Here is a 20,173-nt window from a genome sequence, read left to right as displayed (position 1 = left end):
ATATATGTATTCAACTCCCTCCGGCTTGAATTCCGTGACACTGTCAATGTTTCCGTCTTTCATGTCTTTTTTATTCATTTTTATGCTTTCGTTGTCAACAATGTAAATTTTGAGTATCAGGCTAACCCTATGTTGGTTCTAGATTTATTTAGTAAGTCTAATAAATGACCATCATTGTAATTATCGTTGCTAAAAAACGATCTTTTCATTTTTTAGTTTTTTTTTTGGTATTCTAATTGGTTTTTTGATTCATCAATATGAAATTATATTCCACTTAAGGCGTTCAAAAATAGAGTGAAAATTGCTTTTTCTCAACCTTACTATACTTCCCAATAACAATTTTTCTTTGCAGATACTTGTTCTTTATCAATTCTATCTAGGACCACTGAATAAATCGAAAGTCGATCGCCGGCCGATGAGTTTTTTGTTTATTGTTTATTTTCACAACACTCCCTTTTTTAAAATCGTATTGCAGTTAATGCCCACTGTGCTTATACGCATCGTACCAACTTCCTACGATTATGATTCTGGTAGTACTGCACATACAACTCGGATCAATTTCCGTTACTACAACTATTTAATTACCACTACGGCACTAGAAAACACGACAGTTATCCAACAAGCCTAGTGAAATAATAGTGAAATAAGTGAAACTTACACATGTTATAACTGCATTAAATATAAAAAGCTAAAGTGTTACGCATTATCGTTTACGATATCGCGTTCCGAATTCCCTTGCATCCTTTCAATACTGTGACTAATCTTTTACTTTCTATAACTACTATTTCTTTAGTTCTTTAGTCTTTTCCTTGGGCTTTACATATACCATAATAACTGGAAATTGTTCAAGCTATCATTAAATCTACTGATATTACATTGTATGGAGCTGCGTTAGAGATCTGCATCACGTGTTGCTGTTTCTGCTATCCTTCCTTCGTCACTTTCGACTGTAGCCTAAGATGTGCTCGATTCCAATGAATAATTGCGCTGTACTTTTGCCCTTAGAGCTAAAGGCGACTATTGCTAAATATATTCATAACACCCGCTGCTCGTACTTGCCTCGTAATTGCACGCAGATTTGCGTACTAGCGCTTAAGCTAATACGCGCGCCTATTTACGCAATTAAATTACCCATATCTAGAAAACTTTTTTTTAACTCCTTGGATAATTTTCCCAGCGCAGCATTCACAAAAATCTGGTTCAAAAATCCAGTTCTACTTTTAATCTTGGCCGAAGCATACAACCTTTTACTAATTTTCAAGTGGGCACAAAAATGGTGATTAAGCGACTAAATAATGTTACTTCGAAAGTTTTTCTCAAAGATTTCGCAAAGATTATCGTGATACTTACAATAAAAACAAATAAAACTATTTTAAACCGTTCCGTTTTGTGATCGGATTCAATGTTTGCATTTTTTTATACACTTGCCCCAAGCCTTTAAATTTGTGAAGCTTGTGACTGCTTAGGCATAATCCTGTAGAACCTGTTCGAGGCAAGTGATTAAGAATCCGTGTCCGTCTCAGTCAAATTTTGCGTTTTGCGTAGGACGCCAGCGGCGTGCAATTATTTTTTCACAGCAGCATAGTCCTGCTCGTCCGGTTGGAAAGTTGCACTTCCTCGATCTTATATGCTATGTTTTTGTGAATGTACTCTACAACCGTTAGCGTTATTTCGGTCCATTTATATCATAATCGGCTTCTCCACATGAAAGTGGCAACTACTGGTGCTTTTGGCCATATAAATCTCTTAAATATTGCATAGCGTTTAACGTATGTCGACACAGCTGTACTTTTAGTGGCCGTAGTAGCCCTATAGGTTTTGTACGGTCGCTATGTCTATTAAAAATTTTCACATGTAGTTCGTATAGATACTTTTATGAGGAGCTTTCATTGATCTCACTGCTCTTACTTTATTCATACCTATCTGAATGCCGGACAGTAAAGCTATGGTTTCTATATATTTCTGCTCAGTACAGAAAAACCATGTTTTACTTTTGTTGAATACTCAATTCGTTCTTTATACAGTGTTGACATAGTGCGTCTGGATCTGTGGTGAAATATATCGTTTCATACTAGATCAGGGTATCGGTCACCATAATTTCCAACATGCGCAAGCCACTAAGAATGCCCATTTATTTAACTCAGTATACTCCAGATAAAATGTTTAGACCCTGCCTTTTGATTTGCATTCGAATTTTTCTAAGGAACCTCACACGCCTATTAAGTTTTCCTATACATATAAACAAACTATATACAACGTGTGCTCTTCAATAATAGAATACATTTTAATAAATCTAAATTAGTAATAAAGGATAGTAAAATCACGTACGGCACAGATATTCGAGTTATGCATTATTATTGCACGTGAGTATCAAACTACTAAATACGGAATCGCACTTGTACAGTCGTTATTCAGTAATGCTGGCCATACCGTTGCTCCTATCTTTAGGGTTATATCAAACTTATCGTCACATATTTAACTTTTTACCCAGAACATGTGCAACCGAACATGAGTAATAGCCGAGTATTAAAAACTATGTCGGCAGCAACGCCCGGTTGAAATACAGGCCATTCTGGTGTCAGCTAGTATATATTTCATTATACCTGCCAACGAAGCCATAGAAACGACTCACAACCACCTACTGATAAACATGCAATATTGTTACAGTGCGAATTGTTCGACCTAAATATGTTATTTTCGCACTAAACTGGTTTTATCAGGCTTTGAAGCCAGATGCCCCTTCTTTCCTGTTACTCCTTCTTGGTGTTTTCGTTAAGGATTGTTGTTTAAGGATGACGCTTTAAGATTAAGAAATCAAGCGTAGCAGTGGTTCACGGACATACAGGTAAAGGTTATCCGCAGTCTGACCCTTATTTCAGTAATAACTGTGAAGCTCGCGAGGTAATTAAAGGTTTGGTAAACACCGTAGTTATCCCCATATAGAATAAGTGAGACGTGAACACAGCAATGGAACCGCGTGATGTTTATTTCTGACATACCTATGGTATATTGGGCACCATCTAACAAACGCGTGCTATACAATAAAGTAACTGCTGTATCGTTCTGTAAGATTTTGTTTATTTTGAACAGCTGGCAGTAGGGCACCATTATGCCTCGAAGCTCGATGTCAGACAGGATGAGTTAGATACAAATTTTTTTCGAGTCACATAGGTAATGACAGCGAAGTGGACTGTCTTCGTGACCTTCTTGACGCCGGACTAGTCGACCACTCGCCAAAACTTTTTAGCGAACGAAAAGTAACCACTATAGCAAGGATCAATACAATTAATTTTAACCAATTCGAAGAAAAAACGAAAGCTTCTGTTCGCAAGTCCAAAAAATTTGTTTTCTGAATGAAGACGCCTCATCGACCCCTGTTTGCTCGCAATAAAAACTTTATTGAAATAAGGTTTTTTCATGTGAAGTTTGTTACACAGTGTTCGTTAATCATTTTAAACGGACTTAATGTTCTGAATCACTGAGAATTTACACAGAAATACACAGAATGGCTCCTGCGCATAGTGACTGAAGAGGAAAGTAAAGCATGGTAAATAGTACCATCCAATCACGAGCTTTTTGCGGTAGTTCAGGTAAATACCGAAAAGTAAATTCTGCACCAACAGCAACTTAAATACCACGACAAAACGTATTGTACATTAACTTTAGGAGATAGATATGGACTTCTCGCTGTTGGAAACGCGCTTTTTAATATTCAATCTCTTCAGTGGATGGACCTCAACGATAAGATTTCTCAAACAGTCCAGAGTGATTGCACTAACATTCGAATCGGCCATAGATATTAGTTATACTCCAAGTATAACTGTAATATTTAAAAAAAAATATTGTCCTAGTGCACACTGATTGTATGCGATTGCCCGGCTTAAGGCTAAAGGCGGAGGTGTTCGTTCGGTACCAGGGCGCTAGGTTACAAACAGCAGAAGGTTAATCCGAGGAGTAATTCTGCGGATCTGACCAAAGTGCAAGCTTTCAAGGACATCCAGGTTAACTTAATGATTTATGAAACCTTTTTACCAAATATACACGTGTCTCTCCGTTTCTGACTTACCAATTGCCGATTGCAATAAATGACACTGATCTTTGCGATATGGTTCAAATGCTTTAGGAACTCGCAGTGTTAACAACTACTTCGTTGAATTGATTACTTTGTTCAAACTGATCGTCGCTTGTGTTTGATTAATGTACTAAAACCGGCGATGAAGTGTGCTCAGAATGAATCGCAGAGTAGGAGTATAAATTTACTATTTTGAATCCATGTATCAGTCGAAATATATGACAATCAATTAAGGTTTTTACTGAACAAGATTATTAACGGTAAATATAAAAAATTTAAGCAGGTGATCGGTGTGCACAGTAGAACAGTTTTTTTTACCTTTGTGTAAACACATGAAAAATAAAAGAAAAGGAATAGAAGCTATTAAGTGCAATTTATTTTCGATACAATACATTACTGTATAAAAAAAAGATAGCATGAATACCTGACTTTATTAATGCATGTGCTTAACAGCTAATCCAGGACGGATTTTATGCTGCAAACCCAACACAGCTCGTTATAGTATAGTGCGTGCGGGTACAAATAACAAACACATTCTTTTATGCCTTAGGATTCAGCGGTAATCAAACATCGGGCTGCCGGACACGACCAGGACTCTGTCCTGACGGATCTGAATGTGACGGAAACGCAGAATGTTTCATGAGGAGAGGGCACACAAGGTGAGTTTTGTGAGGAACTTGTGCCAATAGGCCAAGCGCTGGGTATTTGCATAAAACCAAGATTTGTTAGTTTCTATCGAAGATATAAACTGACTAACTATTGTACTAGGATAATTGTTGTAAATATATTTCAGGACTCGCATAATTACTTGTAGAGAATTATTTTTAATAATTTAAAAACAAAACCACTTAGCACTTGTATTATGCAAGTTAGCCGGTATACACAGTTAAATGCCTTACCACCGCAAAAGCTGTTCGACAATTCTCTATAATTATTTTTTAACTTATTTTGCCCATTCACATCGGACCTCCATTGAATAAAATATGAAAAATGAAATAAAGTACTTCTCACTACATAATTTGATTGAATCTACAATGCCTACATTTACGGACATTCTAAATACTTTCGAGTTCAGTGCGGCGTAAAATGTTGAGTGATGGCGCTCGATCCTATGCTGTTCAATATAAGCTCACGGCACCTTTTACGATCGCATCTGTGAGGGCTCTATTCCACCAACATACATCTTGTGTTTGAAGCTACATCTTGACCCTAGGACTAAGTACAAGGAAAACTCATACGGAAAAAACTAAAATGTGGTTTTAGCTAGCAATTTCGCTTCTTGCCTCCCATAACACAAGTGGCCATCTACCAACCTGCATTTCCTTTTATTAACAACTGAGAAAACCTTTTTCACCCGCAGGTTATGGAAATATATTGGCGATTTGTTGACGGCACGCGCTGTAAGGAGGACATCTAATACTCCGTCGCTCCTTTGAAAAGAGTCACCTTTGCTTGTGCAAATTGTAGTGGTGTTCTGTAATGCATGTTGCGGAACGGTGCGAAGGCATGTAGAACAACCGAACGCTGCTAAATATCACGTGAAAGTAGTGAAGCTGTCTTTTTGTTAGCGGAATATGATAGGCTCTATTAAACGGTAGTGCACGAAGGGGTTCCGGACTGCTCACGAGGTTCCCGCATCAATTCGCCTGTAGGGTTAGTGCTCCAGTCAATATTGTGTCCATAACCTCTGCAAAAGCTTCTTGGATTTACCACTGCATAATAACTCTAAGTGATCGGAAATCTGGGTTATTCTTGTTAACAAAATTTGTTTGCTGTGTGATTTTTTTTGATATACACGACTATAAACAGCTATATATATATATATATAGCTGCTTGTTTCTTAAAGCCTGGTTTAAAAAAAATTGTTTAATAATATAAAAACCTTAGCCCGGTGCTTCAACTTTGTATAGAAATAATCATATGTAAGTACGGTTATTTCGCTTTAAAATTTGCATCAGCAGGCCGATTTATCACTTTTTATACATGGTGGTATCTAGCATTTATACGTGCTCAAAATGGCAACGAAAGTATCGGTATGATATGAAGTCGAAACACAATGGCTTAAAACTTTCGTACTGGCTCCTTTTTGTTTTCTGATATTTTGAGGCCAGGATCACGGCTGTATTGTATATTAGTAAAAATTTTGTTTAAAACCACAAGAACGTCTGTTCGGTCTAATTGAGATAACAATATTTTTGCATTAGGTGTGAAAGGATGTCAAGAAGCCTAGAATTTCTGCAGAGGCTTTATTTTTGTGGTGGTTTCCTTGAGCCTGGAAATTACTCAAATATGACAAAACGCCAAACAGAAACAAATTTCTTGTTTGAACGGGTTCCGCGCATCCCCTTCTCTAAGTAGGCAACCATTTGTTTGCTAATGGCTTCGGGTAAAGGCGGATTGCCTCGCAGCCGAACTAAAGCCAAAGCTCGTTATCATTTCAAATTTATTTGAAGAGGACAAAGTATCGATCATGTTAATTATCTACTGAGAGTTGTAGTTGACAAAAACCTGCAGTAGCTATCCTTGTTTTACCACGGCGCGTAATTACATCGATTGCGTACAGAACACACACTGCTCTTTAGCCAACTTCGTTAACGGTACTGTTATCATACAAGATCTATCCAAATCGAGTATTAAAGGCCACCTTATCATTGACAACTTTTCGTCTAAAACGACAAAAATCATTTAAAAGCAATTCGAGTTGAATCATTTTTGCTACGCAATACCTTCTAAAATTGTCTGCTAAACGCGACGATTTCTTATAGGAATCGAAAGGTGATTATCGATAACAAGAACACTAGCATGTACTGCGCTTCCTGGATTGAACTGGTCTTGGAGAAGAATAAGTTCTTAATACAAGTTCCGGCAGTTGTTTTCCTGTGGTAACCATTGGTACAATCTGAATTTTTCCTGAGAATTTTAGCCATAGCCTATAATTTTTGGAAGTTCCAGCCTAGGATAATCCTACAAAGAATTTTTGGATCGTTGTTAGTATACGCAAGAGCAGACGTTGTTCGCAACAATGTAAACACTCAAAGGGTCCTCGCTTGCTAGTGTTAGTGATGACTATTGAAAAGAATTCATGAGTTTCGAGGACGAAGTGGATATGTTTAACCTTTTACACTTCACTTGTTCCTACATTTAAACCCGAAATGATTCCTCTAGATGTCGCAAGCACGCTTCATCCTTTTCTCATCGAGGGGAACTTCATACACTTATATAAAAAATTAGTATAGTACGAATCGCGTGTCTGTTATTGTCATACATTGTATTGTTAGTGCCTTAATATGCTGATCCATTGGGAGCAGGTGATCAATAAAGATTTTAATTTACACGCACGTAGAGCATACGGTCAACTAAGACTGGCCAGCTATTTTTCGTTGAGGCTTGGTTACTATTAACTGCCTAATGAAATCTAAAATTTCTCCCAAGCTCTAGCGTGGAAGAATGCGGCATCATTTTGTTATATATTTATATTCTCGTAGCTCAATTCGAGTCACAACGATAATCTCGATCATTTAATCGAGTTGCTCAGTTCGTATCTCGTACTACTGAAGTATTTTGAAGAGTAGTTCAGTTTGACATGTTTTATTTATCAAAATGTTTCTCTTAATAGATGCGTCGATTTCCTCGGTTTCGATAAGACCCTAACTTTTAATAAGTCGACATTACATCCGCTTTCCGCGCCTGAGGTACCATCACTAACTCGGACGTCTGTTCTATTTTCAATTAACTCAAAATTCCAAAAAATCCTGTAACTGTCATAACACAAGTGGCCAGCCATGAATCTGCATCGCCTTCTACTATTATTTGTTAGCAAAACTAACAAATCTAACTCTTTTAGAACTGTGCATACGTCAGCAATATATTTAGAGCTTCCTTAGCTGTGGTAACAAAACAGAACGAAACGTCCGTTTTGTCGCACTAACATAATTATCAGATTTGGGAGAAACACTGTACGCTAGTTAAAAACTAAAGGCTCATACTACACCAGTGAATGCAAATCGGAATGTTGGTTGATTTTATAAAAAAAGTGAGTTGATTAAAAGCAATGCTGAAAACATTTTTGGTAATAGAGGTCTTACACAATAAACGGTAGAATAATAAAATAGAACTATAATATGGTTGAGAAGTTATAATATATATATATATATATATATATATATATATATACGAATAAGATCTGTAGTCTTCAACAGAGGAAAAAAGCAAGTCAGCTTAACGCACTAGTCAAAACAGGGTGGTAAAGGAAAATCACAATAATTACGGCAGAACCTTATAAGAAAAAATGATTTTTGTACCAAACGTTTGACTAAATCTGCTAAATAGTTGCTGATATAACTGTCTAATTGTGATGATGTTTTTCTTAGATTCCAGTGTCGCTGTAAAATCGGCTTTGCTGGCGACGGTAGGCTGTGTGCGCCAGATACTGATATCGATGGGTGGCCAGACTATGCTTTACCATGCTTCGACAAAAGGTATGTCAAAGTTGCGGCAAGCACGCAAGTCGGATACATTAAGTACCGATTTGCATTTAATATTTGTTCTTACCTAAGTAGTTGTATATATATATATAAACCCTACGCAGTTGACTAGATGTCATTACTCACAAAATACAGAACGATCATGGCAGACGCTTTCTGATCCCGTCATATATATCATTAACATGATACTGAAGCTAAAAAGCCGCAGAATACACCGAAATTTAGTCAATACTGTTATTAGTGTGCATTTTATAGTGTGTGTGAGATTTTTCGATTAAGTATTTTATTTGATGTGCTTCTGTAGTTGTATTTTGTTTTTTACTGTAACATACCGTGCTTGCGAAGAGGAAAAGTTACGTGCGACTTTTATTATCACCGTTCTATATGAACTAACGCTTAGATCACTTTATGTATTCACTTTATTGTACGCTCTACTTCGAATGAAATGTTTGGGAACAATATTAAAGCAGATTCATCAGAGCTTTGAATTCGCAACTGAACAAGTGTATTCCCTACGTCAATCGCAACAGTATTACCTTGACCTAAGTTACAACTGAACATGTTGTAATGATACTTCCAAAACTGCACAGTTGAGCCGAGGTTTGGAGATACTTCATGCTAGTTACCTGGAGTACGTCAACTCCACGTTAAGACTCTTCGGCTCCTTCTGAAATACCACATTTATCAGATTCATACAAATAAAGCTTTTGGAATTCATCCTAAATGCAAATGCGTGCAGCATATATACAAACTTTTAACTTACATTAAGTCAAAAGTTTAAAGCAGGTTCACTTATACTAAATTTTCTGAAGCATTCATATGACTGGCCAATCGTGTCGGATGGGTCAGAAATTTTGCAGGTTAGTTTAGCCTGAACAAATCTGTATGCGCAGGTATATCCGAACGAAAAGCACTAAATTAGTAGACAGACTGCGCAAAGCCGTACGCAATGGAACAGTCTAAGCAATGACCAAGAGATCATGGTGTTCCTTGCTCATACGTCGAAGAATTCAATACTAACCTCGAGGGCAAATCGAACTAAATATTTTCAAAATATTTTATGGTATGCCATATAATCAATGTTTCACAACGAATAGGTGAAATATTTCGCATTCTCACGAACGAATAATTCCTGGTAAATATAATATCAAGTAAACAGTCCGTTCAATGGGTGAAACAATAGTTGGATTACTAGAAGAGTATCAGGACCAATAAAGCTTTCCTTATTTGCTGCCAAAAACGAAAAATGATTCATAAGACGCATTTAACTATGCATTAATGAGTAGAAGCTGTTGTCCTTTATTAACCTGATAGTGTTTACCCAAAACTCAAAAGGCTTCAAACGATAGGCCTTTGGGCTAAAGAATCTTGGTTTTCTCAAGAAAACTGAGCGAAGCATTTCAGGAACGGCTATACTAAAGGGGATCACGATTAATTAAGGCCGCAAGGCATCAGCTTTCGTGAATCAAATTTTTAGTGCTAGGAATACCGTTCTCAAAACTTGCAACACGCGACTAAGCGATCCGAGAGGAGTTTGAGTAGAGAAAGAACACTGAACTATAGACCGAATCTCATTGCCATTGGAATTAAAACTACTTCATAAAAACAGGTCTCGAGAAATTAGGCCAAGACACACCATTCAAATAGAAGATATTCGTAAGGCTAGGACACACACAAAAACGTTTTTGATCTTGCTTTTTGCTAGTGCCGTTGATCAAGGTACTAATGTAATAAGAAACATGGATTCTACGATCGCTCACACTGCTGCGAGTCACGCAATCGGTGCTATCGCTGTTTTTCTAATCATTATTGGACGACGACTCTTTTCTATGGAAAACAGCTTCGTAATTGTTGAGGGTGAGAGAATCAACATAACTGTAAAATGTCAGTCATTTTACAGTATTTGTCATTATTGACTTACCTGGCAATATAGGTTGCAAAATTTGCTCAGATCACCGTCAAAGAGATCTATACTCTTAGAAGCATCTAGTTTGAAGCGGAAAGTTAACAACAAGCAGTCTTCATGCTTAGAGCCCGCCGGTGGACTCGTATCTTAAGTTTAAAAGTGGAACACGTTTCATTAAGTTAGGAAATTTATTCTAAAATACGACAGACAGACGGGCCTTCCATCCTAAGTACTTTGAAAATGCAAAATAAAAAAACAAGAAGCCTAATTCTTCAAGGAATGTATCAGAATATTGTACACTTGCCTTTTACTTAAAGTAACCCACGTGTTGCTTAATTGAGCTGAAAGTCCTCCAAGATAATTTCCACGAAATCCTGTGCTTAAGCAATACTATTTCTATGAAGCTGTCTTCCTACTGTATGTTGGCTTTGCGAAAACCAAGTCGAATTTGCAACAACGGAATTTGTTTAATGGCTCTCTGTACTGTGGAAGAATTGGGAAGAGCATCCTAGGTAAATCAAAACAAAAGGAAATTCGAATGAAGGGAGTGATTCAATGTCGTGAAACGACAGAGACTGCACTTACGAATTTCAAAAATCTTTGTTGGGAATCCAGCATCGTATTTTGGATACCAAATGCTCATAAAACGGAACATGAATTTCGTGCTAAAGAATTTCACACTGATAAATCGACGATGACAGTTTATAATATCTTCATGAACACAGTACCTAAATAAAGGAAAAACAACCGATTTTGTGTTTGTTAAGTTTCAAAAGTAGTGGTCGACTCCAGGCCGAGAAATTAATACTCGGCCTTCACATCCAAACATAGCCGCCGAATGGATCTGTTGGCTAAAGATTATGTACTTTAAATCGTAGTATACCTAAGTAGACAAAGGATGCAGGAAACGTAAATTCTCGGGTCTTGAAAAACATCTTTGAGACGTGAGCAGTGTAAATGGTTGTGTAAAATGTACTAACAGAATAACTATCGCATAGTCCTATGATTGCATCCTGTATTAAATTTTATGTGTTACGGTTTGATGTACGACACCTAAAAACACCATAAGCCGCGCCTGTTAATTTTGTAAAAGTAAATATTCTAGATGTAAATCCCGTAAAACGTTATTAGATTTAGATCTATGTTATTTTGAAAAATACTATTTAAAAAAGGACTTCTTAAAAGTACTCCAAATGCCATTCTGCGCAATCCAGGTTAACAAGGTACGAATGAACTTCCTAACTTCATTTACAGAGTTCATTTACAGAGAAAAACCGTAGCTGCAGCCGTATGCTTGTTGCTAATAAACAATTTAATCGTTTATTATTCGGTGACGGCGGCAGATCCTACTCTCATAAAAACGGGGGGAGAAAAGGAATCTTGGAGGGCGGACAAGTCAGAACATATTGAGACGGCCCAGTAATTCCCTAACCAGACTCATGTTGAATTGTTTATGATGGGGAACCAAATTAGAAACGCGAGAAACATTAGCTACATTGCCGAGAAAGACAGGTCGGCTGACAATAAAGTCGTTAATATAGGCAGGCCACAAAGACCCTACGTATCAGGCAAGGGTCGCTCAGGTTCGCGAATGGAAGCAGACCTTAACGTAGCCGCTAGAACTGGTATCGATGATTCGGCTCCGATAGATTAGTGTTGACGCGAAGAGACTTGACAGGTGGGAGGCTAAAGAAATGCCGTGAAGGTACTCCGTAGAACGGGATATCTTACAACAAAGGTTAACTAGACTTAGAGGACTCTTACATACGTAGGGCCGTACGTAGTTTCACTTCATAGAAGATGCTTAAGACAGCCAAGACGTCGTATGCTCCCGAAGGGCGCGGGGCGAATTAGTTAATAGTGGTGGAACGGCGCATGGCCACGAAAGACTCATCAGAAGATATGTGAAACGAACAACCGAGGGATTTTCGGAAATTGAAGCTAAAAGGGTATGTATATTGCTAGTATATATAAGGACGTATTTTGAAAGTGAAAAAAATATATATGGTGATCGACTTAGGCATCCATCAAAATGTGGTAATACTTGATGTTTCATACGCAGTTCTCACTAGCCTCGATCTCAAAATATTTCGTTAAATCCGTCTGTATATAATGCAAAATCGAAAATCTCTCCAGGCCTATTATCGAAATGGTTTCACCATACCTTCTTCAGAACTCAACGATAGCGGCCGCGATGGCGTGGGCTGTTTTGTCGCGTCAGCGCTAATACCTGTCGAGACAACATCAGGGCTAGACGGATTGGGCGACTTTGCAGCGCTTAGCAAAGTAGTCGGAGTTGTAGACGAAGCAGGAAGCACTTCAGTTGCTATTTCACGAGCTGGGGATACGGGGGATGCGGGAGTCCATTCACTTTTTGCTTCACGGGTTGTTGAAGCCTCCGGATTATTCCGGCGGGTTGTCTTGCGGCCTGCGGTAGTTGCTGTACGCCGGGCTGTTGAAACATTGGTTGATATTCGGCGAGCTGTTGTACGCCGGGCAGTGGTTGTGCCCGCAGGCCCCGCTGATGGTTTAGGCGTCGATGAGGGAGATGTCTGAGCACTTACAGACGGACTTGGCTTGGGACTTGCCGCAGGAGTTGGCGTCGGTGTTGATTCGGGGGTTGACTGAGGCGTCGGCCCTGGGCTCGGCCACGGTGTTGGAGTAGGCGTTGGATTGTGTGTTGGCGGATGGGTTGCTGGAGGGGTTGTGGAACTAGACCCCTTCGATGAAGAAGAGGACGGTGATGCGGTGGTTGGCATCGGCCGTCGTCTCCATTTTTGAAAAAAAAACACAAATATAGGGTACTTAGCTGTAATATTGTTGCGGTTTTTCCCATTTTCACGAGCAGCCTGTTGCTTGGAGAAGGTTTATAAACGATTTACAAGCGCGTTTCTTGCTTAACAAGTGTGTTGCAAGTCTTGTACATGGAGTTTGAGTTAATTACGATGATTTCTGCTTTTTATAAAATCGTTTAATTAGAAACTGGTAAGAACGTAGGATAAAGAATAAAACCGAGTTCAGAAGAGTAACAAGAGACCACTGAAAAAAAACTCCATGTAATTATAGATTACAAAACTTATGTTATCAGTACTGGGTCGTAATTCGCCCAGTAACCAAAAAACCGCACCTTCGATAAATAACGTTCAAAATTGTAAATGGATATTTGGAAAAGGTAAACGATAAATGAAATATTAAGAGAAGGATAATAAATGGTACAGAAGTTCGTGAGACGTGTCCATTACTTCTTGTATCTGCCTTTGGTTCTTTGCACGATCCTCACCGTTTCTGATCTCTACCGTTCAATATTTTCCTGGAAATGTCCTAATTCGATTACTTAACTTTTTCTAATTGTATGTTCTAATACTGTTTTTTACCCCTTGCGCATTATTTTTACTTTACAAAAAGATTTCAGCTTTGTGTTTTTTCATGAAAAAAGATCTCTACTTTGGTACCAAGCAGCGGTAAAACTTCATCACTAGAGAAAAAATGTGCCCCTGCCCTCGCAAGACAAACAGAACGGTTTTAAACAGTTATATTAGTTGGCCCAATACCTTCAGAATGAAAAGTAGTTTTATTACCAGATGAAATTAATGCAGAAACTACACGCAGTATAAATTGAAGACCAGCTCTAGTTTCGGCAATTATAAAAACCACAAAATAAGAAATAAGCGTCGTGCCTATGTTATTGTTGAAGACGAATTTTAGTGTACGTACTCAATAACGACGCGTGACTTGTAACGGGAGAAACCGATTTGAATGAAGCCTCCTAAGCTGGTTCGGAAGCACGGATAAGTTGGCACAAAAGCGAACCGCTGACCCCTCCGTAGAAAAGAGTCCTCCAGAGGCACCGTCAGCTGCCATGTTTTGAAAATTGAGTATTGCTTTTCTCCTATAATAATTACGGCACACTGATTGGAGTGTCTTAATGTGGGCCATTAGCATTATTTGTGACGCTTGACTGTAGAAAGGCAACTGTGCCCATACGCTTTATCATGTCAAGTGGATACATACTTACGCTACAATACTTTAGGGAGACAAATAGAAACCTTTCGCCACAACCCTTAAGTTTCATTGAATAAAAACGCTGCTGGTGACGTACCGACATTAGATTTTATGTACAAGGGATATATTTATGTTGTCGGAAGAATTCCGACCACATTTGTTAACTTCTGTGCCTTCTTTCTCATTCTTGCTACGACGTGTTTACACATACCTACAAACGTCTTCACTTTTGAAGTAACACGTGCAGTAAACCTCGAGAAGATGTGTTCAAGGCATATATATACAAATAAAACATACGTATTGAGAAATATACAGAAAAAATTGTAACTTTCAAAGTAACCTAATCTTCCTTGATACAATCTCACCTATATATTGTTTCGATATATTTTTCAAGGCCAAGTAAAGTCAAATACACAGCCTCCCATCTCTTTTAGAGATCCTAAGAATGTTTTCAGGGTGCGATACCTAAAAAGCACAACTTGATAATTTAAATTCCATATTCTCTGCATATATAGACAAGTTATTGATGCAAATAAGTACGAACTAAAAATAGCTAGAAGTTCTACACACATCTATAAAACCCGCTTCAAAACAACCAAGAAATGTAGTTACCATCTTTGATTATCCATTAATCGAATTTAGTATATATATATATCCTATCTATACACTATATAGTATATATTTATATATATATATATATCCTACAAAACGTCATTGTTAAGCAATTATTGCTTAAAACTACTCTTAATGACTTAGTTGCTTGTTCATCCAATTATAAAAAAATGCTAATCATTTCATTTTTATGCAGTTGAATCTAAACATACTAATTATGCTCTAAGCATATATTTACACCGGAACTTATTAACGCGATTTGGTCAAATCACGTGCCTCGTCCAAAATCATCCAGTAATTGGTTTCATTTTACTGAATGAAGGTAACACTTGAAAAACAAATACCAATCAAGGCCGATACGGACTTTTGGCTTCATAGCCTCACATACAGGCTTACGTGGATTAGTATTGTATCCTTAAAACTGGTTGTAGTCCACCTGTTTGGCCTAGTGCTGCCTTTCCTAATGGCGGTTCTTTAACGGTGGCTTCGGCTGTGACTCGTCCTTTTGAAGCAGATCTGGCTACTGGAATATTCGGTTTTGGGACTCTGGTTAAGCTGACTGGGTTTGCTGTTCAAGCCCCCTCTTCTTGTTCTCATCAGCGGTTCTTTGGTGAACACCTTCTAGCTTCTATCCATCCCGTTCGTCAAAATTCGCACACTTAAAAAGGGTTTATCTTCTCAGCAATGTTGTAGCAGTCTCACCCTTTACAGTTGTATCGTCCATTCCTGACGATCAGGTTCTGTGATATATAGACCAGGAAAAACGATTTCGCATTTTCTTAACTTGCTTTTCACGCAACAATATAATTTGTCGCTTTGTAGTTCTGGTCGAAGAACGGAGTGAAGAGTACATCAACATATTACCCGGCATACCTCTCCGAAGAACTCCGCGTTGCTCACACACCTTTGCTGTTCAAATTCCGTGCATTTGTGGTAAACGGCCTGTGAAAACATCGCAATCGGCCCATCGATGCTTCTGATATACTTCGCTGGAGATGTTCCTTTTCGGCGCCGCACGGATCGGCACTGATGGTTTCCTAAAGAGAATCTCTTGGGCCGAGGGTTTCCGCAATGCTTTCGTTATACCACTAACGCTTATTCTTATGGCGGAGGGAGGGTCAGGTTGTCGGAAGATCTCTCGGAAATATTTCGTGTCTCACGGTCAGTCGCCGTCACCGGGTACTATTTCCGTCCTGCTTTTAAGTTAGATACGTGTCGTTCCAGCTCCGTCACTCGATAAATAGTAATGTCACGAGACCCTTGATTCATTCTCCAGCGCACACATGTACATGAATTTCGGTAAATTCGGATTTGCTACTGCATCGTAACTCTCAATAAAGCACGTTCACGGTTTTCAAAGATATTTTGGTAACATCTAAAGAACATCTTGACTTTGACAGGTACATCAAGATATTAAACAATCACAGCCAAAACCTAAAAACTTCCTAAATAATGCAACGAGGCTAAGGTTCCCCGACAGAATAATTCAGAGTCAATACTTTCCACCAAGCTTTTCTTGTTCTTTCAAGCAACAACCAGTGTTCTCAGTGACTCACTGGTACTCACAAGAAGCACACATTCAAATAGAAAACAAGCTTTTCACTATCGTGAAGGAACTCACTCCAAGTATTACGCAACTGCGTTGTACATCACAGTGGGCAGTGCAAACAAATCATCTGCCGCTTTGTGCGCTTAAAGTCTCATTAAAATTAGCCTTTCGCATTCAGAAGAGGTCCCTATTGATACTGGCATCCAATTTCGATCTGACACATGCACTGCGAAATCAAATTTCGCAGATATTCTGCGTTCAAGCAATGTACCATATAGTAAATGATTAACACGACCAGAGGCTGTTAACGAGACTGAAATTTTTTGTCGTGATATTGAGTCGCATAGTACACTAAATATGCAAGGAACAGTACCATGTAAGAGTTCTAGAACAGATAGATTAACCTACATCCGAATAGGTTGGAATTTCGAAATACTGTTTGGATTTAATTCAGGTAAATTCTATAGGAAGAAAACCAATAGATACCGAGCAGCCAGATTTTCTTCTGTTAATGATTGTACCATAATACATACCATAGTTCACATGTTAGTCTGTAATGATAACGGCCTTTATCTCTAGTTATCTAAATGATATATAATAATCTATATCTATATAATATATAAAATCTCTATTTACAACTAGCCTTATCTCTAGAGTTAGTAAACTTAAAACATGGGAATCATGGGGCATACGCATAAAATATAGCTAACTTATACAGACTTCAGCTATTCTATATATATATATATAGAAGATTACACTATCTTTTATAGAAGCTAGTTACTAAAAGTTTGGCAAAATCAAATTTTGTTATATAAATGGTAAGAATAAAGTCATATTCAAGAAACTTAGAAAGTGCAACATGGGCATGAAGAATGTGTAAGACGAAAAACCTTAGTCTATACGCTTTTCTCGAACAGTTGAAAGAGACACTTGAATGAAATACCACTTATATTGTTCTACTCATAGCAGACGTAACAAAAATCAATGAGAGTAAATTATAAAAGTAATTATTATACTTTTTTAAATAAACCAATTTATTGTTGAACACTGGAAGGCAGATTATTGAACTTGCTATACTTATATTTGAAGTAAAAACTGTTTTGCATGTTTTCTATAGGTCCATTTATTAACAAAAATAAGGGTTTGCTGATAGGTGCAGTTGATTCTACTGCATTTTCAGTAGCAAAAATAATTGAATACAAAGTCCACCAAGTATATATATATATATTGTTCCTTTTCAAAAGCAGACCTCAGCTGAATTAAATTTAAATTCTTTGACCACTTCTTGTACTGGCAACACACATAATGTTGCCAAAGCATATTCAAATTAAAAAAAAAACGACTTATAAAAAACTTAGAAAATAAAGTCGTATGAGTCAAAAACCTTTTTTTTTTCGAACCCGTTCACTGATCAGCATTTTAGGAGGCAGAGGAGGGCTCAAAATCAGCACGAAATTGTTAAGACTAACGTGTAAGCGACTATAAAGACTTTGATTTAATTGGGCTCAAAAAGCAGCGCCATACCAAACTTTGACGTAAAAGCAGTTAGTTCCATCGGTAAACTATATTCATATAATTTGTGTCGAAACTAGTATGTTCTATCTAAACTATAGCGGTCATACAATTAAGACAAAAATTTGCGTCCAAGCCAAGTGTTCAAATTTTGTGTGTGTGAAAAAAACGTGCCAAAATTTAAATATTAAAGAAATTTAGCATTTTCAGCTGACTTGTCTTAACCGACTGATAAACACAATTTCTTTTCGTCGTTATAATCCAGGCTTAAGAAGTTTAAACGAAACTTTAAACGAAAGTTGTCAAGAGTTTTAGAAATTATCATATAATAAGATCACAATGCGCAGTCCTTTGCCCCTAAGGAACTTTAATGGCAACATATTGACTAGCTAGGTCGAGTCGCAGCCATCATCAGAAGCTTGTAAAAATCGCGCTTCTCAGGTCTCATGAACTCTTGTTGTTTTTCATGAAGTTCATTTGAATTTCTACCGTTATTTCTTGCCTAAAAATTTGTCCTAAGAATGCTTATTTTCTATACCGATCTTGTACAAAATTAACTTTTTTTCTGTTGTATACATCAACATTTACTTATCTATCAGATTTCGTCTACATCAGGGTCAAAAATGTCTATGATTCGTTAAACCCTAACATATATTTCAGCTGGTTGTTTTCTATAAACCACGTAAATTTCTTTGATTTGCATGAATGCAGTAGGCCTAAGCATTGTATCTTAGTAATTTTCGACTTGACAGGCGCCAATTTTTGATGCCTGAATCAATATTAAAGGATAAACAAATTGAACAAAATATATCTTGAATATCAAAATGTTACCTTAAGTTGCCGCAGCTTGTAGCGCTTTTCATCAATGGAAATAAATTCTTCCGTAGGAAGTTTGACTCGCTATCAATCACCTAATAATTATCTAACCGTGTCAATTAGCAGCCGAGATCTCTTACCTCAACGGCTCCCCCCGGGAAGTATCCTTCGTCTGTATTCTTGCTTGTCTTCGTTGTCCTAACACAAGACATACGCAGTAATAGATGGATGGCGCGCAAATGCATAATCTGTGTAGGCGTTCATTGAGAATCATAATAGATATGTTTAAAAATATTTGTTACTCATGGAGCGCCAAATAGAGTAGGGATAGACCAAGACTGTGTGCATCAACTGTGATAGGCACTTGTCAGACAGAAACCATTTGGTTTTATAGATCTATAACACACCGTCAGTTCTGACAAGGCTGAGTATTAATAGCTAGTCTGATCGCGTGTTTCCATCGAACATTGCGTAAGCAAACCATACGATAAGCGCAAAGAGAAGACGCTTTTTCACAATTATAAAGCGAAGCTTGATGAATGGGTTGCCTTGTCCTTGGTTTAATGTCCATTTTGTCGGGCGGCCTTTTGCTTCGTGTCAATTTTTGGGCGGGTGGTCCCTTTGCTGCTAGCATAATGAAGCACTGAAAACTTTTTTACTGTTAGTGACACTCACGAGCTCTACAAGTGCATATTTTACTACTGAGTATTTACTAACGCAACAATCGAAACTTCAACGTTTTTATGTTGCAAACGGCTTAATACTAGACAAATGTAAATTAACTAAACACCAAAATAGTTATACAATAATAACGGTCAATAACAACAATAATAACAATAAAATAAGATAATAACAATAAAAATATTAAAAAAAGACATGTATATATAAACGTTTTTGGTTAACTGTCTTTTGTAAACTCAATTACCAAATGTCCTTGTCCACAGAAATGCTCCCGTTAGCCAAGCTTTTGTTCAATAATTTCATAAAGGTAACAGCACCATATATATATGGTGCTGTTACCTTTTTGTCTCAAAAGCTTTGAAAATTGCATGGTAATTAAAGCAGTTTTAACAATTTTCAAAATAAATCTTTAATTTATACCTTTTGTCTTACTTTAGATATAATATAGATGAGGAAGTAACAGTTGATACGGCTTCCATTAAAATTGTCGGACGGAAACATGTTTTCACGATTATACATAGAAATATATTATGTACATA

General features: G+C 37.5%; 2 protein-coding genes across 11 annotated transcripts in view; one reads left to right on the top strand and one right to left on the bottom strand.

Moving 5' to 3' along the window:
• The window catches only part of Tsp (Thrombospondin), a 128,298-nt gene that overhangs the window by 61,187 nt on the left and 46,938 nt on the right, over positions 1 to 20,173 (top strand). For all 7 annotated transcript variants that reach the window (XR_015323157.1, XR_002671931.2, XM_086982742.1 and 4 more), the window contains 2 exons: positions 4,623 to 4,731; positions 8,443 to 8,550. Coding sequence is in view for 5 of the 7 variants with exons in the window: in XM_086982742.1 (XP_086838868.1) it covers positions 4,623 to 4,731; positions 8,443 to 8,550 (217 nt within the window). In the remaining 2 variants the exon portion in view is untranslated. The remainder of the gene's footprint in view (positions 1 to 4,622; positions 4,732 to 8,442; positions 8,551 to 20,173) is intronic.
• On the bottom strand, positions 5,313 to 19,583 carry LOC147757135 (uncharacterized). Of its 4 annotated transcripts, none has more exons than XM_086982748.1 (4): positions 19,094 to 19,210; positions 14,177 to 14,316; positions 12,627 to 13,231; positions 5,313 to 5,718 (listed from the first exon to the last, which is right to left on the bottom strand). In XM_086982748.1, exons 1-4 carry the CDS (start codon positions 19,196 to 19,198, stop codon positions 5,660 to 5,662), a joined length of 909 nt encoding a protein of 302 aa, XP_086838874.1. In that variant the 5' UTR covers positions 19,199 to 19,210; the 3' UTR covers positions 5,313 to 5,659. The 4 variants fall into 4 exon arrangements, with proteins under 4 accessions (XP_086838874.1, XP_086838875.1, XP_086838873.1 ...); XM_086982749.1 differs by lacking the exon at positions 5,313 to 5,718 and adding an exon at positions 8,958 to 9,223; XM_086982747.1 differs by lacking the exon at positions 5,313 to 5,718 and adding an exon at positions 11,999 to 12,188.

This window comes from Varroa destructor, unplaced genomic scaffold (assembly GCF_002443255.2).
Source record: "Varroa destructor unplaced genomic scaffold, Vdes_3.0 BEIS01000003.1, whole genome shotgun sequence".
NCBI lineage: Eukaryota > Metazoa > Arthropoda > Arachnida > Mesostigmata > Varroidae > Varroa > Varroa destructor.
This window is presented reverse-complemented; position numbering and strand designations above follow the sequence as displayed.

Excerpts from the sequence above, each read along its gene's own strand:
- LOC147757135 (XM_086982747.1), bottom strand. The coding sequence starts at position 19,198 with ATGCATTTGCGCGCCATCCATCTATTACTGCGTATGTCTTGTGTTAGG. Across the intron at positions 14,317-19,093 it reads TCCCGGGGGGAGCCGTTGAG|CTGACGGTGCCTCTGGAGGA; the intron begins GTAAGAGATCTC and ends AAAACATGGCAG. Across the intron at positions 12,189-12,626 it reads ATCGTTGAGTTCTGAAGAAG|ATATCCCGTTCTACGGAGTA; the intron begins GTATGGTGAAAC and ends CTTTGTTGTAAG.